This window comes from Asterias amurensis, chromosome 7 (genome assembly GCF_032118995.1).
Source record: "Asterias amurensis chromosome 7, ASM3211899v1".
In the NCBI taxonomy this organism is placed as follows: Eukaryota; Metazoa; Echinodermata; class Asteroidea; order Forcipulatida; family Asteriidae; genus Asterias; species Asterias amurensis.
Window position 1 is genome coordinate 2,709,033 of NC_092654.1, and position 24,907 is coordinate 2,733,939.

General features: G+C 37.8%; 1 protein-coding gene across 1 annotated transcript; it reads left to right on the forward strand.

Moving 5' to 3' along the window:
• The first annotated feature begins 1,101 nt into the window (after positions 1-1,101).
• Positions 1,102-24,753, forward strand: LOC139939359 (G1/S-specific cyclin-D2-like). Its single transcript, XM_071935170.1, has 5 exons — positions 1,102-1,623; positions 4,007-4,222; positions 6,717-6,876; positions 12,234-12,364; positions 20,748-24,753. Exons 1-5 carry the CDS (start codon positions 1,408-1,410, stop codon positions 20,982-20,984), a joined length of 960 nt encoding a protein of 319 aa, XP_071791271.1. The 5' UTR covers positions 1,102-1,407; the 3' UTR covers positions 20,985-24,753.
• The last annotated feature ends 154 nt before the right edge of the window (positions 24,754-24,907 follow it).

The window sequence follows — 24,907 nt, forward strand, 5'->3', positions numbered from 1 at the left end:
ATCCTGCTCATTTCTGCCAAAAGCAGAAATTGTCGTGCAATTTGTTCTGCTTTATCAACAGCTGCATGAAATTGGGCCCAGGACCAGGAAATCCCTTTAGCGGGCCCCTTCTCCTGGTGTATGCAGCTTGCATTATGGTGTCATGTGTAAAGCTAGTTTTTGCGATTGGTGATTTGGCCTCACACGTGTATGGTATGCACGTCACTGTTCAGTACCTTCCTTGCTGCACATGTACACGTTGTGTTGAAAAGGAAACACAAAAGAACAAAATGCCATTTTCGCCACGTCTCTCATATTCCGGTCAGCTATAGCAGGTGCTGGCTTTGGGGTTTTGTCTGGTCAGTAGGGGACGACCCTATTGGACCATCATTGTGTGACTTTCCAAGTAGCTTCACGTACGTAGCACAGCAAAAAAATTATACAAATATGTATTGGTATGAAATAAGTGGCGAGAGTGATTGCTAAGAGGAAAACAAGAAAAATTCAAAATTATTGTCTATTAAAAATTGACTAGTTGACAGATTTAGCTGTGGCCAAGTTCTGCTTTGTAATGTTCTGTAAAATTTTGCAAAGCACTAGGCCCTTTTCGTCAAACACGTCATATCCTTCCTCCATGGTTAAATACAATTCACATGTACATTCAATTGTTGTAGAGTATAGTATGTGATTACGGGGCCTATAAAGTGTTAGAATGCTGTTATATTGACATGTTTTTGCAACTATCATACCCCCCCCCCCCCCCCCCCCCCCACACACGTAGTCCCCCTCCATCCCCATTCCAACACTCTGCCATAAAATAAAAGGTATTGGTGGCTCTTGCATAAGTCCGTTACCATAATTCTTTAGACACTATCTTCCCTATACGGGTAATTTCTAAACACAGAGAAAAGGGGGCTGATAAAACTCAACAGCTATGTTTATTCATTAGGCTGTCCACGAATTTGCATAAGGATTGTGAATGCGCAAAACCACTTTAACAATGTAATACAATGTACATTGTACAGAATCATGTACAGTGTATTAGAGATACACTCGTCCGACGTCACTGCTTTTTGGCTGATCAGCTGGTGGCCGGCATGCGATGTTGGTTTGTTGTGTGGCGTTTTGGTTGTCGTGTCATCAGTGCAAGGGCCGTGTGAGAGGAGAGAACAACCCCAATCTCGCCAATAATAGCTAGCGAGACTTGTCTACTAACTCCTGTTTATAAACCTACTAACAGGGGTAAGTTAAGGCACATACAGGGGTAACCACGGCCCTTAACTGAAAACAAAGCTATATCTTCTCCTTGGAAAATTTACTTAGTTTTTTCCATGTCTTCTCGTCTGTTTTGTAGTCACAAGTTTTCCTGAAAAAAATAAGTATAGTTGGTGTGAGCTTGATCAAAAACTCTGTCTAAATAAAACAATCATGGCACAACATACTCAGTTAGAACTTCTATGCTGTGAAGTCGAAAGTGTTCGGAGGGCTTACCCAGACCCAGTTCTTCTTAATGACGAAAGAGTTCTACGGAATCTTCTTGAAGCCGAGGAAAAATACACACCATGTGCGGATTACTTTGCAAACCAATTCCAGACAGAAATTAGACCGTTCATGAGAAAGATGGTCGCCCAGTGGATGTTTGAGGTAAGTTTTAATAACGATCAGTTTTAATTTTAGACAAAGCTAACTTGTTTTTATCATTAAAGGCATCTTCTTAACCTATATTCCATGTTCAATCCCCCTCTCTTACTTTTTGATGGCGAGCTTGTCGTGTCGACGACATCACACCGGTTCAACTCTTGACTTGAGCTCCCTGAACGTGGTGGAAAATGTTGGTCCACACGCGCTTGTCTCAGTTTTTAACCACCGTAACTTGTTTTACTTATGTTACTAACCATACAGTCAAACAATATTACCTGGTAAATGAATCACAATCATACTTTTAGTTTGTGTTGGTTGGTAAAAATTGAATAAAAAGTATGTAAAATGTTGTGTACGTGCATTTTAAATCACTAGGCCTACTACATCACGATTTCACGGACATGTGGTTGGTAAAGTCAGTGTAAAGTTCGAAGCGTTTGGCTATGATTTTCTTACGACAATACTCGATTATAACAATTTTACCTTGTAAATTGTGAGAATTTTTGCTGAATTCCAAAGCCCCTTGCAAGCTTTAAAAGCTTGTGCCCCAAAATTCACCAATGGTTCGGTGAGCATCAATTCACAGGAGTTAGCACAGGCCGCAGTGTACAACTTCTGAAACATTCGGCCTACCTGTGCCAAGCACAGTGCTGTCGAAGCCCTTGGTGCGTGAATAGTGTGAGCTTGGACTGAGGTCTAAATGGGACAGTTGAATTAGGCAGCGCTTTACACGGCCGTTTCGCGCTGTCTGATTTGACTTGAACACGGGCAACATGCTCGGTTGGTTGCCGTTCCCTGGTGAATTTTTCTACAAAATGCTGCAATTCGAGTGTCTAAAACTCTGACAATGACTGTGAATTACTTGTTCATGGTTAGGCTTTTCTTAATTTAGTAAAGGGCCGTTGCTGTTTGTGTGTGTGTGACTCGGTGAGGGGAGTTTCATGTTAGTTGATTTCTAGCAAAATTTTATACCGCGATGTTTGCGTTCCCCGGTCGAATTCAGTAGATCCAGGGTTGTTGGTAATATCAAACTTGTCTAATTGACATTCCCTCCATTTCTTAGTATTTTCCCGCTGCTTTTTCTTCGGTTTCCTTCCACCCAGTGAATTGATTGCTTCCTCAAGATAGTAAATTTCCGTTTTAGTTGGCGCTTAAAAAAATCATGGTCTTAAAACGCAAGGATTTCCTACACTCCCAGTACGCGCAAAACTAAGTTTCATATTATTTCATCTTCACAGAAAGCACTTTCTTTCACGGAGACTTTTGTCGAGGTTAGATTTTATACTTGTCAAATTTAAAGCATGGTCGTCACAAACAAAGCCAATCGGACTTTTTCGAAGCGCTGCCATGGTTTTGCCTTCCGGCTTTGTTTTAGTGATACAACTTTTATTGGCGCGCCATTATTTTGGCGCGCTGTCTATCTAGGCACGGCACGACGTTTGACACCCTAAGAAATTTTCTTAACAAAATAAAAATACCTATATACAAATTATGAACAATTTATTGTTGCCGAATACATCGTCATTTTGAAAGAAAAAAATCAAGAACGAGACATTTTTTAAAATGATCTTCGAAATAAGTCATAAATTTTGATGGATTTTTTTTTATTTTATAACAGTTTTGGGTTAATTGTCTTTTGTTTCATCACGTCAGTTTTCCTTGTCGAAGTTTGTTTTTGTTTTAATAGTATCGGACCAGAATTAACTCCAGTGTTTTTCTGTTTCTTTCGTTCTCTTATTTCTTAAGTGTTGTTTCTTGTTCTTTGTAAACCATCAAATACGTGTATTTAGCAGAAAGTTAACATTTATGTTTGGCGCTCGTGCGTGCGCTCTCGAATTTTTCGGCCTAATTTAAGTTAGTGGTGTTCATACAGTTTGATCTTTGAAGTTTTCTTTTAGTTGTTCGGCAGCTATATACCTCCAGTTATTCAAACAAAGATTTTATTTTGGTATTCAACTATTTTTCGTGATATTTTAGTGCTTACAAACCGGCCCCACCTTAGGCAACCTTTAGGCAAAGCTTTGGCGTTTTGGAGAAATGAAGTATAGTGGTGGTTTGGTTTTTCGGACGGCAATTTTTTATAATTCCTATTATTTGTCTCCCTTTCAAGATTGTTCAGTGCAAATACTTTAGAAAATAATTATTATATGGAGAAGAGTTAAGTTCGTTGTTTTTATTGTAAAGCGCCATGGAGCATTTTTGCATGGGGAAAAAATGGATTCGGCGCTATATCTGTGTATAAATGTGTTTTATTATCATTTTTTATTAATGACAAAAATCATAGCTGATGAATTCTTTATTTTAATTCAGGCATACATGCCTGACACAATTTTTACTTCACTTTAGTCATTTTGGCCATGTTTTCTTCCTCTCTTATAAATTTCAGGTTTGTGAAGAACAACAATGTGAAGAAGAGGTGTTCCCTCTCGCAATGAACTATTTAGACAGATTTCTCGCCGTGCAACGGATTTCAAGGAAACAATTTCAACTGCTTGGAGCAACCTGTATGTTCTTAGCTTCAAAATTAAAAGACACAATACCTCTAACAGCCGAAAAGCTTGTCATTTATACTGACAATTCCATCACTTTGGATCAGCTATTAGTAAGTATTTTGAGTTTTTCTGTAGTTTTGTTTAAATAAACTCAAGTGTTTTTTTTTTTTTTAGTTTTGTTGAACTCGTTTTATTAATATAAATCTTTAAACATTAACTACCTTTTAAACTATATTGTTTTGAGGTTGGTTTGTTTGAGAGGTCGACAATAATTATTTCCAAGTCGTAGATAACAAATGTATTTTAAAGATGGAATATTACTTGTCTTTGTGACAGAAGAATTTCTACTTTCGATTTTGAGGCAAGATGGGTTGGGGTTGAAAGTGCTTTTATCTCTGCCGGTGGATTTTCTGACTAGTCGCTTTGGAGTACCATTGGGAAATCGGCAGTTTCCTGTGGTCAACACATGATAAGACTTTTTGGGGTAAAGAACAAGTAAAAAGACATCAGCTTTCCAGCTGCAAGGAGTTTATTTTCACATCTGTTGGCATTCAAAGATAACCTCCGGTTTTAAAGGCTGGGATATAGGACGAGGAAGTGCAATAAAGTGAGAAGTATGGGCTGGCTCTGGCGGCGGCATTAAGAGAAATTGCAGTCTTGTTAATTTACGATTGTGATCAGTGCAAAAAGTTCATGGAAACATTAGCCATACATTAGGGCATGTTAGGTCATGTATGGAAGCCGCTAATATAAGGCAAAATTGCTACATTTTTTTGTGAAAAAGTATAATGTCAGGATGCAAAATGGGGAATGTTGAGTTCAATGGATGTTACATTCAAAATGTAATACTTTTTGCATGACTTTGTAACTTTGTGAGATAGAGGATCGGAGTTTGCTTGACTGTAGCTGGGGAAAACCTGACCCAGAAAACGAACAATAAACCGTGGGTGGTTGGCTGGCATTATCTGGTCTCTGTATTAATGGGGAAAATTTTGTGTTTCACAAAGACTCCTTGACTGTGGTGCAGGCCTGTAATTTTGTCTGTGATAGGGCAAGGCCGTTTTGGTTTCGGAGGGCAATTCCATTGGAGAATCTTGTAGTACATGAGAACATTTTGAAGGGGCATCAAGGACAAGACCAGGGAAACAGAGGTCATGGCGTTCTTGTAATTATATGCCTGTTTGGGGGCTGGGTTAGGGGAGTGGTGATATTTACTATAACCTGATTATCTTAATTCTTAAATCCATTCTCCTTTAAATGAGAAAAGATTATAATCAGAAGCCAGCCAATGATTGTTAAAGCTGCTAAGTTCACATGTTGGTAACTACAAAAGAAAAGATAATTTTGTGTTATGTAACACCTTCACTGAACCTGAACCAGGGGCTGGCTGGCTGCCTGGGTGGTTTTTAATGTGACAATAGTCCAATAGGTTTCTTTGAAAGATGCTCATCTAGAAAAGACTGTTGTTTGGGTCTTTGTTGGGAGATTAAATGGAATGGTTGTGGTCGTTTTTGGCTGGGGACATTTCTTGGGAGGGTAGGGAGGTTGCACATGAAAAAAGATGCTGTAACCATGCTGGAGCTCAAGATGTAAAATGGTTACTGCCTGGGTATAGAAGAAAAGTTTTATACGGTGTTTATACAAAATTAATTATTACCATTAAAAGTAAATTCTCTTGTTTTTAGCTATAAGGTCAATTTGTTGCTTAAAGACAAGCCTTTTTATATTAGATGTTAGTAGATGTTAAATTTGCATCGGGGGATAAAGAAAAACCTTAAAGATAGTGATAAGAAAAGTAAGAGGAAAGAAAACAAGTAACTGACTTTGAAAGGCTCAAGATGTTTTTTGTTTAACATTGTCCTGATTTGAGGACAGGAAGAGCTCCAGATTATTATATAATCAAATTTAATTAGTCGCAATTATTACTGAGGGGAATTGCAGGGAAAATTGGTTCCCAGGCTTCTACCAACCTCAATCTCTGGTTCATATCATGTTGTGGCTTTCTGAAATTCCAGAGTTTCTATTTCCACGAACGTGGTCCAGCTATTGTACCTACTGATTAACCACTGTAAAATAATAGGCTATTAGTATTATACTTTGTGGTTTGCCTAATAAACCAGATATTTCCTGTTGAGGGATTATTTCCAAGTGGAGATATTGATGATATTGGTCTCATTTATAATTAGACTGTTTAATCATGGTTTAATGAAGCAAGGGGTTACTTACACTAGGTGGTATTTAAAAGATACAATCAACCATTGAAGAGGTTAGGTAGGAGTTAAAGATGGGCACATTTTTGTCAGAACTTAGAAAAGAATTTTCACTTTGTATGCTACTCCTCTCTACTTATAGGGTTTTGTGGTGGATAGCTTGAACTTTTGAAGACTTAAGTTAATTTCTTAAACCATAGAATTAATTTTGTTTTTACTGTTAATTTGTATTACGTAACTTTAATATATAAGAAAAACTATTGTTAAGTTTTAGTGTTTATACTGTTAATGTTAAACATCCAGTTTTGTCTTCTAAACGTTGCTGACTTGTTTTAAGTTTTCTTAACCACATTTTCCCGTTCTTTTCCCTTGTCTTTTTTCTTTCTCTCTTCAGCACTTTGAGTTGATCGTGCTTCGTAAATTAAAATGGGACCTCTCTGCAATAACACCCCATGACTTCCTAGAACAGATTCTACACAGACTACCTATCTCAAACGAATGTTCCCAGAAACTAAGAAGACATGCACAGACATTCATTGCCTTGTGTGCAACAGGTAAATGCTTGTTTGAAAATTGAAAACCAAATAAAGAGGAGATAGAAAATCTTTTGTCGTACAGGTTTGAAGATAAAGAGGAAGTCTGCCTTCGTTCGTGGGTAAATGAGGAAAAATCTACAAGTGTGTTTTTGTAGGAAATGAAATAGATGCGTTGAAAAAGATTTGCTTTGGGTTCTTCGACAATCTACAAAGATTTCTGATTTGAGAATATTTCTTAAATGTGTTGTGATATTGAAATGTGTCTTTCTTCTCGGAATGATTGGATTATACTTCTAAAAATGTTTTATAAAAACATATCAAAGGTAAGCTTTATTCCTTTTTTTACTTTTATTTATTTTTATATATATATTTTTCCCCTTAATTTTTGTGTAATTTTATAAGGCCATATACTTTTATGATGTTCCTAAAGATGGTAATGATAATATAATAACCATCTTGTAAAATCATCCCAGTTATCAGAAATCAAAGTATGTCAACATATTTGAATTTCCAAAGGCCGCTATGAGGTGACTTTTCCTTTCAAATTTCTGTTCCCCTGGTCTTGGCTTTGGTGCCCCTTAGAAAGTTTCCCTTAATAAACTCTGAAAGAAATTTCCAATGGAAGTGCCATTTTCCAAATACGAAAATGGCCCTGTCTTCTCATATGTTATTTCAGGCCAGGAACTGAAACTTTTAATTATAGACTTAATGTATTATTCTTGGTAATTTTGCCTATGAATCAGCAATGTTTACCAAAAACCAAAAGATGACCCTTCCTTTAACATTCATTTTCGTTAGTTTTATCAGTTTTACAAGTTTACCGACCGGTGAATTTTAAAGGTGGTGTGTCATTATGTAACACCCATATCACCTTTAATCTTAATTGAAATTGAGCTATGGGTGACTGTACAGTACAGCCCTACAGAGGGCACTGTGCATGGTAACAAGGGCACCCAATAGGATGTTGGCATTGATCAGGGGTTTAAGCAGGTGTCATATACAGTCAGTGTACAAAAGAGATCGGGGAGTACAATAGTGATGGAATGTGCACTCCTAGACAAGTTTCTGGCCCTGGAAAAAGTAGACTAGTTTCTTGAAGTCGTCTTGTTTACTTTTTTTCATTCTCATCAGTTCGTCTTAATGTTTTTAAATTGTTAAGTGGGGGAAAACTGTAGAGCATATGCAGAGTTAAATGGTTCCAATAGGCATTGAAGTCAAACGGAAAATAAAAGCGCCAATTTAAAATACTGTGTGGCAGAAGTTCCAGATGCCGTCTTTTCTCGACCAAAATGATTGGGGGAAAAACATTCTTAAAGTTTTGTCTGGTTAGACAACTGGTGGTTTTTAAGGGATTGTAACTGGAGATAAACAAAGTAAATGGACCAGACATGGGAATTTCACACCAGTAACCCAAGCTGACTTCTCCTGTCCATTTTTTTCTTCACCCTCTGTTCATGCTCTGTTCAAGCAGCCTTGATGGCATTTTCGCTTGTGAGTCCAGAACAAAGTTTCTTTTATTATTGGCCAAGCGTTCCTGGCATCATCGACTTAAATCCTTGCCAAGGGGTCAAAATGAAGGGAAAGTTGTCAGGTAGTAAAAGTATCTTGCTATCACGGCTAGTACAGTACAGTTCATGGTATTTGTTGGGAGGGGTTTTAACTTCAATAAAATATAACTCTGGTCTTGAAGTGAAACCAAAAGTTTTGTAATTATGAAAGTAGAGGCATGTAATTCGCTTGCAAGCTTGCATGCGCTTTATAGTTGTGTGTAACTTGGTGTAACCAACACACAAAAAAGTAAACAATCTGTTGCAAAGTGAAAGTAGCTGTACATGTAGTCCAAAAGCAAAAAGCATTGTGTACTTTAGTACTTTAAAGTCTGCATTTGCCATCAAGGGAATGCCATGGAAATTACTTTGATATGAGGCGAAATAGTACAACTCGAGGTTGTGAAAAGTTTTCACAAAGTTTACAGAGCTGTTCATGCAATGCAACTGTGTGAAACGGCCTCATTTTGGGGGGTTTTGTGTTTTGTTTTCGGTTTTTTTAAAGGTTCTGGTACTGTGTTATGGGCCTTTCTAATTATGTCCTGGACCCAATGTTGGTTAAGCATCCTGGTTATACAAATGTTCGGGGCTTACCAAACAAAACTCAAGAATGTTAAAAAAAAGTTTAGGAAAAGTGATAATCAGTACAGCAAATCGAAGGCAAGAGTTGTGTGTATGTCTGTATACCTGCCTGTCTTAAAAAAAGCCAGAAGGTGGGATGGGTGCCATTTTGAACAGTTTTGGAACACCTTCATTGTTTGTCTGTTGAGCAGTTTCAAAAAATTGTCTTCAAATTTAGACACCCATCAGCAAATTGTTACCATCCCATTCAGACTCCAGCTGAAGCTCTAAAGCAACCCAATGTTTACTTGCAAGAATCTTGAAGAGGTTCAGTAAACATTCTCTTAAATCATTTACCTCAAATATGTTTTTTTGAAAAATCCCTCTTGAAAAAAAGAAAAAAAGAAGAGTTTTATGTTATTATTTACTCAGCCACTTGAGGATGAAATTGGATTAGAAACATTTCCCCTCGCGGAATATTTGTTTCTTTTTTCTAGAGATCCCACGGTCACTCCAAATGGATCCCTGACGGCGTGTTACACAACAAACCATGAAGCCAAATGAAAATAAAAACATGTTTAGCTTCCCTGCGAGATTCCTTCTACGAGACTGCTTCTTTTTTATCTGAAAAAATATACATTTTTACGATCTCAAAATAGTTTGAAAATCTAACGATCGATAATGTTTATTTGTTTTAGTAGCCCAGCCGTTTGTCTTTAAAACTAAGTCGGACAGCCAATTTAAAAAAAAGGGGCCCTCCTTCCTTTTTGTTTCAAAAAGGCAGGACGCTGAACATGTATTTTCTTTTATTTGGCCTAACTCTCTCTCTAAAGCTCTATCGTGAGAGTCGTACCCTCTGGAGGATTCCCCTAGTTTCAAGAGGCTTAAGTACCTCAAAGAAAAGGAGCGGCATTTCAAGGAGAATAGACAGGATGCACCCTTTTCAGGAACCCTTCTTTGCATCTTGCTGGCGTTTTCAAAAGGAGCCCAGAACTTTTTATTGACTGGTTGCCTAGGATCGAATTGTTGCAGTGTTTACAAAAAAATCATGCCATGTTGGAGAAGTTTGCAATAAGGAGTTCTGTAGTAATGGTAGCGCATTAAGGTTTCTGACAGCAAACAATCTTGTATTGAGAGACCAGCTCTAAATAAGTAGTTGTTACTGTTCTCTGTTTCAAGCGAGAAATTTACCTACCCACTGTTCAAAACAAATTTTTGGGTAATGCACACAAACAGAAAAGTGAAACAAAATTGGTTCGTTTCATAATGTAAGAAACGGTTGTTATAAAAACTGATTTTTGAGTTTTTAAAATTTGCAATCGGTTTAAATTCATTGGTTCACTTAAGAAATTAAACTGCACACACTGTGGAAAAAAAAGTGGAAAAAAAGGATGTGTGTTATGCACCAAACAGAAAATTGAAACAATATTTGGTTATTTTATAATGTAAGAATTGAGAGCGGTTACAGAACCTTGTTTTTGAAAGTTCTCCTGGAATTGCTACCCCACCTTACCCTTTTTGTGTTCAAAAGGAAGTGTACATTATTGATCATGGTGTAAGCGCAAACTCTCACCGTACTATTGATCAGCAAGTTGAAATTGGAAGTCAATATACCCTAAAGCTCTTGGTTGCCCAACGTGGCCTTTTCTATATCAGAATTGATGCGGATCAAACAAATCCAGGGTTGTCTCGTATCTTCCAATTAGACATCTTACAAGAATAAGGTTTTTCTTTGAGCATTTCCAGGCAGTGGTTCGATGATCAAGCATGGGTTCAAGCCTTTAACCTCATTTAGTAGTTGACTAATGGCCGTCAGCTTTACAAACTCGGACAAAACAGCCGAGCATTTCACCATTGTCCTATTTCTAAATGGCCGAATTAAAAAAGGTGGTTGCATGAATGGCTTGATCAGGATTGGCTAGCCATCAGAGACAGGATTCTCTGTGGTGCTAGGGAAGCTAGATGAAATGACTAGTACCGTTTGACCTGACTGACCCTTTCAGAAGGGCGTTTGGTATTTGGAATGGTGTGAAACTCAATAACACTTTTAAATCTTGCAATTGTATTTCAAACATCTTCAAGACTTACTGGTAGATTAAAGTAATAATTCCTCTCAAGGTCGAATCTTGTTAAGGTATACCCTGGAGGAGCAATTGTTAAAAAACAGGCGATTGGATTTTGAATTATCTTGTTATTAGGTAATAATAATAAGTAAGACTTCTAAAGCGTATCTACTAAAGAATGCTACAAAATGGGCAGTTTATAGGCAATAGGAGAACTGGGCCCAATTGCATAAAGCATGTAAGCACAAAAACTTGCTAAGCACAGAAACGGGTTACCAGCCGAAATTACATGAAGTTGACATTGTTTTGACTTGTGCCCCACTCATGTTTTGCTTAGCATAATAATTTGTCGAGCTGTATTTTCTGCTTAGCGGCTTTATGAAATGGGTCCAGATGAGTTTTTTAATTTAGACTCGGAAAGTTTGGAATGAGTTGATGTTTCAGTTGTGATGGTAGAGTATTCTTTGTTACAAAACTGGATCATCAAAAGTAAACATTGATTCATTTTTGTGATACATAATGCTAAAAATGACAGGTGGTTATTTTCCAATGGAAAAAGGGTGTGTTTTTTGTAACATAGTTTATAGCCTTGTGTCAAACTTTTGGAAATATTGCTATAAATCTTTCTTTAAGACTGTCCCGTTGAACATTTCTTTACCTCAACAAAAATGCTGAGCAACATTTCCCAGACAGCCGAGGAGGCCAAAAGTGCTGAAACTCCTGACGATAAAGACAAGTGTGTTATGGTGCCAGCCTGAGCCGTCATATTTTGGGCCGCTATTAATTTACAATTTTGGTGTTGGATTTGTGAGAGAGCAAGATATAAATTATGTTTAACCAGTAGCTGCTGTTGAAAGGTCTTGCTTCTGTAAATTTACAAAGTTTTCAGATTTAATTCCTGAGCAGCCAGACTATCGACGGTTCTTGAGCTGTAACAGTTCCCATACACTTGCCAATGTCAATGTTGTTTTAGATGATTGATTTATTTATTTGTGTAGGTGGTTGAAGTAATGTACGACCATGTACGACAATGTTCTTGGTCTTGGAGTGTTTTTTTTTTTCCTTCCTATGAAGAGTAGATAAATCAGTATGTGCCGATAAAAAATGCAATATTGGAGATACTTTCACTGCCAAACATGTGTTTGACTATTAAAATGTTATCTAAATGTGGGTTTTTCTGTTCTTTTTTTTTTTGTTCTTGCAGAATACAGCTTTGCAATGCAACCTCCCTCAATGATAGCAGCTAGTAGTGTTGGTGCAGTAGCACATGGTTCATCACACATACCAATCCCAAAACTTATCGATCAACTACAAAGGATAACAAAAATTGAATCGGTAAGTCCTCTTTTCAAAAATTTATTTGATTGGTTCAACAATGAAGTTGCAGTACCCTGATTGATTGCAAGTTTTTACAAAATTCTACTTGATTGGACGAAAGTCTTGGACATTAAAGAGATGTATACAAACGCCACAATGTTGGTTCTCCTAAAACGCAAGTAATCATGAGCCCCATTCTTTCAAATTGACTCCACAGCAGCCCCCATTGTTCCAAAGTTTACCCCCCCCCCCCATCTTTTCAAACTGTACCTCACTTTGTAAAGCGAGTAAATTTATCTAGAGACCCCAACATCGGAAATGAGGCTGATGTACTTCAGAATGACTGCGGGACCCGGTATATTTACTTTAGTGCTTGCCTGTGAGTAATTAGCACTTGTGTTTTTTGATTGGCTCAGACCTCTGACTGAAAAGAGCTTCGGAAATCCAACTGTACACACTGTGCTGAGAACCCGTTTGTGTTTACCTAACAAACCCTGCTCTCTTTTTAAACATGCCTGGAGGCCTACCCATCTGTCCCTTAGCAACCACCAATTATAATAGCCCCGGATGGATACCTAGCAACTCTGATCTTGCGGCATTTTGATTGGTCTTCGTTATGGCTTTATTCAGTGTCCTTCAGCAAATATGACTTGTGGCTGTTAGTGTTGGTTGTCATACTTCTTAAGTAAATATGTTTGCACAAACAAAAAGTGGTCAAGTTTGGCCTATCAGAGTTACACCCCCCCCCCCCTCTTTCCAGGGCCCAATTTCCCAGAGCTACTTAAGCAAAAATTATTGCTTAACAATTGTCTGCTTAGCAGAAATGATCAGGGTATCAGTCGCAAATTGTACATGCGACGTGGTAGTTTGGCTGGTATACTTATTCTTGTAAGCAACATTTTATTGTGCTTAGCAGCTAGTTGTACTTTGAAAGCAGCTCTATGAAATTGGCCCTGCTGATATCAACAACCTTTAAGGTATCCTGGTTTCATTTTTGGACAAAAGGAAACCCTTGTGAGGATAGTGTCTCTTGCATCCTAAACCTTGCTGGTTTCTCATAATGGCTTTTGTTACATTGTAAGACCAGGATGAGCTTTCTTCAAGGAATACTGATACCACTGGTGGTGTACAGGACACTTGTTAGATAATTCCTTACAAAATACCCCATCCTTGATGATGTGTTACAATGAGACAGTTTGGAGTTTACTCTTCCACACCAGTGCTAATCCTTGATGAGGGTTTTTAGTAGAGGCTCTCGTCTCCTGTTGATAGAACAGAAGATTGGATCAGTCTTATTGTGTACACATGGGGGAATTTTGGACTTAAGCTCGCTCGCACAGTGTTGCTGTCAACCAACTGTCTGTGAAGAAAACAACAATTTAAACCCTCCAGTACATTCACCTCAACAGTTTACAGGCCTGTATGCTCCGTTTTTGTAAAGGGCACCAAGGCGTTTTCTCCTTCTGGTAAAGGGTACGCCTTATGAGGAAATTTCTACTGGAGCATTTCAAGGCCACCAAGGCAATGAAAAGGGGGCATGGAGGCAATCATCTTCGTTGCCTCCATGAAGTATCAGGCCCGAGTTAAAGAACGATACATTTTTCCCCGCTAGCTAGGTGTTACCTTGTAAAAGGCTGCAATAAGGAAGGTTTGCTATTTTGTTTTACAAATGTCGCCTCTAAAAGTAAAAGCACGGTGTTTGTAATACACCTTATGACAATGGAAGTCAAGTAGCCAAGTCAGCGCTTTTTATCTGTAATAATTTGCATAGGATGCCCGGGTTAAGTTTCATTTCAATTTGTTTACCTCCATTCATAGCAGTACAACAGAAAACTCTGAGTGTCTTTACGAGCACAGGTTTGGTTGAACGACAGTACATCTAAGTTTGTTGACCTGCGTGATACGTCTTGTAACCATGGCAACCATGACAACCACAATAATCCCATGAGAGGACCATACCTCTCATAAAAATGTCTCAGGTATCAAGAAGATGGAAAACTAATTTCAACCCCACACTGGTGGTAATTTCTAAGCAGTTTAACATGCATTCTTTTAAAGCTCAAGTTTGTTGTGAATAACAAGAGTGTTATCTATTTGTAACCTTTAACCGTGGAGGAAATCTTACCTGTTTTGTCACAACATCAGATTTTTGCAACCTCAACATTTTTAGAGTAGCGGTCCGGGTTGGCATAAATGCTTTTTTTTTTAACTGGAAAAAAATAATTCAGTAAATATTTAACGAAACAACAGAACTAAATTCCTGGTTGAGACATTTTGTAACCCAACCGTAAGTAGTTCCTTGTCACAAATCACTGCCTGTTTTTCATTTGCTGTAGCCATAGCTCAGTCTGGATAATCTGATAGTTTCCTGTATAGTGTGTGAGAAATTAGTCTAGGAATTAATTGGAATTCCACTAAGTCTAGTCTAAAGACGACTTGGGGGTAATGTTACATAAAAGTACATTCCATTTCCCGCAACAATGCTGGGGACTAGGTGTTACGGAAGAAGAGAATAGCTGCTGGGAACAATGGTTCCCCATTTCATAGTTGAGATAATGACAATCGTAATCGTAACCCACCATAGGATGGTGAGTTACGAATCACAACTACCCATTTCACAACAAATAAATTAACCTCTCCGATTCGGTCCTGAGGGAAAATTACAATAGTGTTTTCGAGTGAGCTGGTAGTTAGATTTATATCATGTAAAGTAGGTTCCTTTCTTAGGGTTTGTTGTAGTTTTTGCCGATTCTGGGAAAGGAATGTGGTTTGCGTCATCTTCCTCAACATTTTGAGGATAATTTGTGACCACACGAGGTCTAAAGACATTTTTTCGGCCAGGGTTCAACAAATTAGACCTTCCGAAATGAGCCAGAACCATAAGGTTGAAAGTTGTATATACTTCAAGGTTTTGTGTTCTTTTGTTGCTCCAAGGGGGAGCCGTTGGTTTGTAAACATTTTGGTTCCCACATTTTTCAAATTTTGAGAAGCACTTTCGGTTCTTCTGTTGTTATGTTATGTCATTGTGCGTTGACCTTATCACACACAAAATTCCAGCCTCCTGATTTGACTCGACAGCCTTGCTTCATTGCTCGCATTGATTCATCGTTAACTTTCACTTGTCATATTTCTTGGTGAACTTCCTCCTGAAGTTTCTCCCCTCTGTTCTTTGGTGCTCCACCTAGCTCTGTTAACAAAAGTTACAATACAGCAACATTTTCTTAATCTGTGTAAATAAGTTCTCCACACACCAAGTCCTCTTTCTAAAAACCATAGAGAAAGGTGAACCCTACCTGTACCTAACCTTCAGGCCTCCTACCAACCCACTCCCAGACCCCTATTTGAATTCCCTCTGAGGTGGCCCCATAATTCAGATGATCACCCTGTCTGCTCTCTATTCACCTCTTGCCTAAAATTCCTGCCCCCCCCCCCCCCCCCAAATACACTGAGTTTGATGCTGTATTAACAGGTGACCTACTTTTGAGTTACCCTCCCTGAAGTTGTTTCCATGGCGATATGGACTTCTGCTACCTGATGGAATGTCTAATAAGTTGGTTGGCCGGCCACTGCCCTCATGCACCTGTTCACCCTTTAATTGACACTTTTTTGGGGGTCATTTTTCTGCTTTTCTATTGGTTTCTGGGTAGGGAGATGATGAAGAATTGTGGTTCCATTTTGACAATCGGGTTTTCAATTCGACATCTTGATTCTTTTTATCATGGCTGAGCGAGTGAAAGACAACAGTTGCCTTCCATCAATCCTCTTACCTTAATTCAATGATAGTACAATTATATGAAGCCTGTGAAGACATGATGTAAAAACTCTTTGAATTGTGATAATCCAAGACCAATAAGTTACCTTAGTTTCCCTCCAAAAGTCAACAAGCACTAGGGTCACCTGGAGGTCCATTTCACTGTGTACAGAAAAACAATCACACTTGAACTTCCGATTTTGTTTTCTTCTTAAAACTTGAACCTTTCCTTCCATGGGGTCCATAGAATATGTATTAACAGTGAGTTTAAGATGAGGTGTATACCAGTATTTATTGATCCAATATCCAGCCCGCTACAGTTGCAGAGCAAATAAGCAGCTGAAAGTGAGACCTAGTATGCAAGGGATAAAGCCAAGGAGGGTAGAGTGGGTTACTAGGCCAGCCTGGGAAGGTATGCTGTAAAGGTCTCCGATTCCAACTTCCACCTCTTGGTGGCACAGACTGGGTTTCAGACTTTTGTTTACATATACACAAGTCTACCACCCACACCTTAAAGTGGTGGAAGGACTTGGGAAGAAAGAAAGAAAAAAAAGAGCAAGTCTTGAATTTGTTTTTTTTTTTCTGGTGCGGATGCATTGATCGCATTCTTTCTGATTTTCTTTCATTGGGATATAATTGTTTCCCAGGCTGGCATAATGATTGCAAAGTAAATGTTTGATTAACTGTTTGTTTCATGTCTCCTTGATGGTTATATATTTCTCTTGTGGGAGGTGGTCAGTCTGTTGAGGAATGTCCGATTGTTTCCTTAGACAACTCTCTTGAGTACTACTTGTAAAAGAAGTGGTTAACAGAGAGGTAACATTGATAAGTGCAATCAGACGAGAGAGCGGAGTTCACCCCTGCAGTTGAAACGGTGGGAACCAGCCCAGGAATGACCCGCTGACCTCCTATTAAGAAATCCTTGAGGCCAATCCCTAGAAAGTCTGGCCAACTGAGGGGTATATTGTTCGTGCGCAGAGGACCCAGGATTGGTTGGCTGTGTACAAGGCTACTTTGCCACTATTTTGGTTGGAATTTGGTACAAATTACATCGCCACATTTTGTGCTCCTGCAAGGGCATAGGCCCTGATACCAGCAGAGTGGGTGGTTTAGATAAGCCACATGCTGCAGGTATTTTAAAGAGTTGGGCTGTCCTTTAACAAATAAACCTCTGTTGCTGAGATATCATTCAGCTGCTCATACCAACAAAACTTTACATCCACTGGATTTGATTTATTTAAGTGGGGCGGCCATCTTTATTTTCTTAGCATATGTACACAGAGGTGGGGTTTAGTTTTTTTAAGTTTTTGGTAGGAGGAAGTAGATTGATACCCTAACTTGTTGATAATCTCCCTATTGATTTAGCCCCAAACCACAAGGGGAACCAGACAGACTTTGTACACAACCTCTTCTAAGTCTAATTGATATACAGAGCGAAATGTCTGCTTCGCCAAAAGGCCTTTTGTGTGTGTAATCAACTGGTGTTTGTTGGTTTGAGGTTTGAGATAGGAAGTCCAGGTTTGCTTTGGACTTAAAGGTATTTCCATCTATCTACCACACCATAAAGTTAGCCAACTTAAATATTTGTACTGGGAGCTGTTTTTTATTTAACTTGCACGCTGGGTCCATAAGGTAAAATCGTGCACTGCTAGAGGAAGGGCCCCCCCCCCCCCCCCCCGGCAGTATGGTTCATTGTTTGTCTTTCTTTGATCAACTGTGTGATGGGTTTTATAATGTTCACTGTCCCTGTCAGTGTTGTTATATTTATGTTTTTCAATTGGAATTTTGGTCTCAAAAAGTATTAGATATTTTTTGTATGAGCCTTCCTTTTTGTAAAGTAAGGATTTTGGATCCTGTAACTTAAAGATGTTTTGGAAAATATACACAAAATTGGGGGGGGGGTTTCTGAGTGAAAAACTGCAAATCTCTCGAAAACTTTTCCATATTTTTTATTTTATTAATTTTTCACAATTTGTATTAAGGCCGTCACCTTAGATTTTATGTTTTTCAGATAGCGTCAAGTTGAAGTTGCTTGAGGCTCAATTTATCATAAAAAAATGGTTGAGTTATGATTTCCAATGTTTCCCGCTGACACTGGAGTCGAGGTAAATTGATAATATCTGCTTTCCCGAATCGAGCCAGCACCCCTTCTCCTCAGATACCCGATTTAGTATCATCTTACGGGCATTGTTTATACATCCATGGTGAAACCTCCGGTGCTAGACCTATATCCCACTGCGGGGTCATTAAGAAGCAAAGTGGCTTCCTCCCCGAGTAGGCGACAAAGACCTTACAAGGACGACCACTATGACCTCTGATATCCAGTTATAGCGAATTTGAGCATATTTCCAGAAACATAGGCACACCTATCAGAGGAGGGAGCTGTTCTTGTTAGTAAAGTTGAAGTTTGTGGAGGTTAAAACCCCAGATTTCTAATAATTTCTTTGCCAGTGAAAGTTCTAAATAGTTTATCCACAGAAGCCTTTCTTTATTTGTTAACCCCATAATTCCAAGTTCTCCATTTCCTGACAAGAAGTGACAGTTTCCAATTCATATGGTACTGTGAATGTCTTCACACCATTTTACAGGCAATAAAAACAAAACTAAAGTGTTGCTTTTTGAGAGACTTGCTCAACTGAACTTTTTTTTCCCTTGTATAATGACTGGCTCTGTGTTCGCCCTCAGAAGGACTTCTAAATACCTGAGGATTATTATGGCCTTAACGTGTTAAATGGTGGGTGTTATTGACTGCTGTGGACGCATTTTTCACTTTGGGTTATTTGGGGTCAACGAAGTGTTTGATCACAATGTTGTGTTTTGTCTTGAGGAGGACTTTACAACACAAATCAACTAAACTATTTCCGATATTTGTCTAACTACCTCCATCATGAAAGACAAAATGTTTGCGCCCTTACCTAGAGGTTAACAAGAGGTCATTCATTGGCCAAACTTGTGCGGCGCGCATACAAATATGTTTGTTTTGATGGTTTTTCGGCATCGTTTTACCTCCGAGTTGGCGGCTGGATGGGGTCAATGCATAAGATCTATATTATTCCTTAATTGAATAGTTTTAATTTGAATATCTCAAGTTCCCTCTGATTAAATAATTAAATTCTGAATCACAATCTTACCTTTTGATTATCCCGTTATCCAATCCCAAAGATCATTTGTCTGGTTCAACTGTTACAAATTACCAGAGAGTCTGGCTCGGAATTTGAAAGAGACCTTAAACCTGTCACCAAACCCGGAGGAATGCATTTTACAGTGATTCCTAAATCCCCTACACATGTCCAGGAAGTAACAGGATGGGTCCCACAGCACACAAAGCATGGCATATTCAATCACTCTAGTTTGTGCCTGAATATAAAAAAAATACATAAATAACACTGAGGTTTTTTTGTGTGTAACACTGCCCTATTGTGCGAACAGTGTTGGCCAATTTTTGAACTCAAAGATTGAATCAAGTTTGCCTCACAAAAAACTGCACGTTTATGAAAAGGGGCGAGTTCATTGCACATTCCAACTATCCTACAGGTGGCCTTATAAAGTTTTATTGACTGTCCAGACAGGCTTTCTCCCTTGGCATCCCTTGGCCAGCAGCTCTGAAATTCCTGAAGTGTTTTGATTTCCTTTTTTGGATTCAGACAGTCTCCTCCAGACTTTGGGATGAATCTCCCTAGAATTGAAGGTCTGATCTTGTTTTACCCCCAGTGGGCTCTCCAGTGGTATTGCTTCGTTATTTGTACTAAGTGGAATCGATGGCCCTTAGTCCTGTTCGTTTATGATCAGGAAATGCCCTTCTTTTGTTTGTTTTTAGTTCCCACAGTTCCTTTCTGTGATAATCTTTGTAGTGTAACAATAACATACCTCCAGTTAAGTATAGAGTTGCTGCTTCTGCCATGGTCTGTTGCCCTTTTACCCAATCATTTTTTTCTTTTTCTTTTTAGAAGGGGGGGGGGGGGGCAGGTCAGAAATAAGTTAACAAATGAGGCTGTGTCTGGCTATTAAAAGGCTGAATTGCTGCATCATCATGCAATGAAGTATAGGACAGCCATAGCAACACCCTTAGCAATAGCCGTAGTCGCAACTTTGGATACGACCTGACAGCAATTTAGTACCACCAGTCTCAAACTTTAGCCTACCCCAGGTTCTACACAATTTGCTGTGACCCTCAGTAATTTTCCTATCTATCCAGTTTGTTGGAAGGGGAATTCAAAAGGGGCCAACTCAACTGAGGGCAATTTTTGAAGGGCATATTTCTGATTTGGTCTATTCTTCTTTGGAAAGGCCTGAAGCTATAGAGTGATTTCCAAAACGGAAAAAAGGGGCTACCAATTTGTTGCCAGTCAGGGATGGCCCAGGGGTCTATTGGTCGCACTTTCCATGGAGCTATAGCGCAATGCACAGACGGTTCTAGTATGAATTTTATTGCTTGTTCAGATTGAGGGCATTGGGATTTAATTTACCCCCAGTGGCTGGGATTAGGAACTTTAGGTTTCTGACCTCAGTGTGGGTCAGGCTTACAAGTGATCTTTCCCAGGATGCTTAGGGAAAGAAAAGGGGTCAAATGCAGTGTGTATAATTGTGTGTTCCTCCATGATATTTTGCATTTTTATTCATATTTGTTTTATTTCTCTTCCGCTTCTACAGGACTGCCTTGTGTCTTGTCAGGAGAGAATGGAGTCCCTGCTTTCGGACAGTCTTACACATCCCATGACCCTTGACCTCGCTGAGGCCACAAAGCACCATGAGAACGACTACGATAAGGAGCAACCCACGACACCAACGGACGTACAAGAGGCCGCGAAACTTCTCTGCCAATCTGGACCTAGCATGGCCCCAACGATGACAAAACCTAGACTACAAGCACCACAAAGTTTATCATAACGCAGGCGTTGGTGATGCCCTTGTGAAATCTAAATTTTTGGCAATTCTGTGGGGGATTATTGTATTATTTTTTGTTGAATCCCATATAGAATTGCTGAGAAGATTTCATGGGGGCTCTCTGTTTTCTTTATTTTTAAGCTGAGACCAAGGTTTTGGAGAGAAGATTCAGTAAAAGATTTTATTCCGATACACAGAACAACATTTTGTGAGTAATTGGACATCAAATGTTCAGGGTGCCATACTAGACTGTATTTTGGTTGTGTTCCATTCGGACTGAAAGCAACTACTTGCTGGTCCGCCCATGTTAGAAACCTCTCAATGCACAGCTTTGTCTGCTGCCACCTATTGTCTTGAAGTGTCCAATTTCAGTGGAAATTATTAGTTCATGTACACTGACTTGTCATAATACAGACCGGTATAAATAAGTGGGTTGTACAAAAAGAAGTGCTTTGTAGCTATGTATTTGCCAAATATTGCCAATACTGAGCTGAATTTTTGATAAACCCTTGGTCTCAGCTTATAATGAATACGTTACGGTCTGACTGTCTTCCATATTATATTTTTTTCTTTTTGCGGTTTCACAGGCAGAACTTTTTGTTGTGTGTGTGTTTTTTCTTTGGAGTCAGTGATGCTGTGGTCTTAAATGGACAAACTCTCCAGTTTGTGAGTTCTATAATGTTTTTTTGTTGTTGTTTTTTATAAAATATATACACAGTAACAGCCGGGGCTGGAAATATGCCAGGGCTGGTCCCTCAGAACGAGATTCAAAAAGTTAACTAAAAACTTTGATCTGTGCACTTGAAGTCCATTTCACTTCCACAAAAAAAAAAAAATGAAAAAAAGTTATAAAGGATGTAAAAAATTATCAAAAATATAAAACAGAAAATAAAAAGTGAGTGACGCAAAGTGTGAGGAGAGCCTTTCCAGCCCTGTATGATGTATTTATAAAACAATCGATTATTTCAAATTTCTGGGATGATTGAAAATTGAAAACTCTGTTGTTGTTTGGGGGTTTTTTTCTCTCCTCAAAAGGTATGATGCGGAAATCCCATTTCTGTTTGGGGTGTATTTTGAAGAAGAAAAGAAATGTTTTAGGCAAAACAATGTTTGTAAACGTGATCAACTTTATTTGTGTTTTATGTGTGGGAGCTTATTCATAATTCAAATTAATTTTGAGATTATAGATAATTTTTAATAATCTTGGGGAGGGGTTTTTTATGAATCATTTCTTCAGTTCATCATAGAAAGAGCAAAATTATTTTGTGAAGATTTTTTGTTTTTCTTTCGCAATATTTTTTTGTTAGAATAAATATATTCACCAGTCAGCAGCTTATTATTGAAAAGTTATTGAAAGACAAAAATGATGTGAAGAAAATTATTCCCTGATCGCAAATGGAATCTCCTTACCTCTTGAATACCTCACTCTGTAAAACAGTAATTATTTTGGAAGATTCTATTTGTGATCTAGGGTGAAGAATTAATGTTCTATGCAAAGAATTGCATGTAATTGTGTAGAGAAGGATGAAGCGGTTGTGTGACTGATTTGAAGAATTTCTCTACCCTAATGAATTTTTGATGCCCACAATGTTTTTTTTTTTTACAAACATATTCTGACTTACAAATGTACTTTAAATCTGGAACCAGTGGGCAATAAAAAACATGATCAAGATTAAAAATGCACATTTTGAATACTGATTCAGAATTGTTATTTTTTTGTTCACCAATAGAACTTCTATTGGTATATTTTGCGTAAATTAAACAAATATCTTGGTGACACATTTTCTGTTCTTTTTTTATATTAATTAATTTGAGTGTTGAGTGTCACAATTAAATTTAAAAAATACAAGTTAGTAAAACTAGTTAACAAAATAATTAACAACATTTCTTTGAAGTGTTTTGGTTTCTTGTTAAAGTTAATACAAACATTGTCTCCCCGAAAGAATAATTTCATAATAAAAAGTTGCCATTATTTTGAATTTTGTGTGCAAAAAAAAAGTATATACGAATAACAACTGTTTGCAGTGGCATTATGTATCCTTTTTGTAATAATGTTTTATAGATATAATTCCAAACTTTTTTAGTGTTTTTTTTTCACCATCATCCCTGCAACAGTTAACTTTCAACTTGTGCAAATATTTCTCCAATTCCAAACAGTAATTTCCTCTGTGTGACAACGCACCTGTTATTATTACCTTCTGATTTTTGCTGAAATTTGTTGAACGGGTATTTTTTTTATTGATTGCATACTGGTTTCTATTTGTTGGAAATGCTGGAAGTACAAATGTCTTTATTCCTGACAATTTTTAAGTAGATTTATCACCGAGTGAGATGTGATCATCCAAAAACTGGATCGCTGCGTTTTTCAACCGTATACCTGGCGGCAAATTTTTGAAGAAAGAAAATGAGCTTTTAGAAAGCTTCTAATTAGACGAAGACATAATCAGTGATTTTGACACAAAACAAATGCCTGTTAATGTCGAGACATACATAAACCAATCTCATTTTTGTATAACACACTGTAACATCTTTGTACATATTTTGTATGTAATGTCTTTTTGACTCCACAAGTTGGAAATGAACATTTTGTACTTCGGGGCTGTACAAACAGTATGCACTTCTTACTTAAATTTCTACAGAGTTCTTATATTATATACTACTTTTTAGCCAATAAACTGTTGAATTTTTCTACAGAAAATTATTTTTTGTTACACGTACTTAATTTTTTAGACTTTTACTAAGCAGATTTTTTGTTCCTGCCGTGCACATCTTTCAAGTTTTTTTTTGTTATGATGCATGTAACTTTTTTATACTTAGCGATTCGCTCAAGTATTACACATCGATCATAATGTGTTTTCAGACACAATCATGGTGACTGTTTAATCTTTGAGTGATTGACTTTGAGTGTGGTGAATATTCAGTGTTTGAGATAGTTTGTTATATTTACCCAACTGTTGTGACATTTAAAAAAAAATAATAATAATAAACCCCTCTGAAAGTTGTTATTGACTGCACTTTTTTTATACAATTATCTCGTTTGCAACTTTTAATAGACAGCAAATCTGAGGATTTTTACCCAGTAGGTTTTTTAAGAAATCAAGAAACAAGCAATTTGCATCACAAGCTTGATGATGAATTGTTTGAAGCTAATCAGAATGAGACATGTCATACACTGTCCAATCGGAAGAAGGCATGCCATTAACTGTCCAATCAGTTGCATTGTTTCACGCTACAATTCTTAGAGGGGTAATAACCGCGTTTTGTGTGAATTATTAAAACCTGTAATCTGTTGGGGGTCGATTTCACAAAGAGCCAAGATTAATCTTGAGCTGCAAATCAATTATAGTTGCTAAGCATCTTTAGTTGCTAAGCAAAGTGTGATATCAATACAAATCATCATGGTGGTATTAGCAACTCAGCTTAAGATAAATCTTGTTTGTGAAATTATGCTCCCTACCATGTTTGAAAGAAGAAAAAAAAAAACACTTTTTGAATGTATTCCCCATGTTTTAAAGTTTGATATTGTACTTAAAACTCTGCTTTGATGAGTTAGAAAGTCCTATGAGAGACAAAGAAAAAAACATTATGACTTGGATGTGTGATGATCAGTACCCTTTTTATAATAGGATGTAGAAGTTTTAATGAATTGAAGGACTGAGTTTGGTTATGAGTGTATTATTTTATTACGCACAAAATGGAGATGTGCATAAGGACTGGGATTTGTTATGAATTCAGAGAGGTTTTAATAAAATTGTCCAGGATGGAACATGAATTGATTGAATGTATTAATTTGATTCATCTGTTTGTCTGCCTGTTTATCCAGATATACTATAATGAAGGTGTGCTTGGAATCACACTAAATAATAATAATAAAAACCTTTAAAGCGCCATCTATCTAAGAATAAGGGAATCAATGTGTGGTGAAG

Coding starts and splice junctions, on each gene's coding strand:
- LOC139939359 (XM_071935170.1), top strand. CDS start 1,408: ATGGCACAACATACTCAGTTAGAACTTCTATGCTGTGAAGTCGAAAGT. Junction 1,624..4,006: donor TCGCCCAGTGGATGTTTGAG/GTAAGTTTTAAT, acceptor TATAAATTTCAG/GTTTGTGAAGAACAACAATG. Junction 6,877..12,233: donor CATTGCCTTGTGTGCAACAG/GTAAATGCTTGT, acceptor TTGTTCTTGCAG/AATACAGCTTTGCAATGCAA.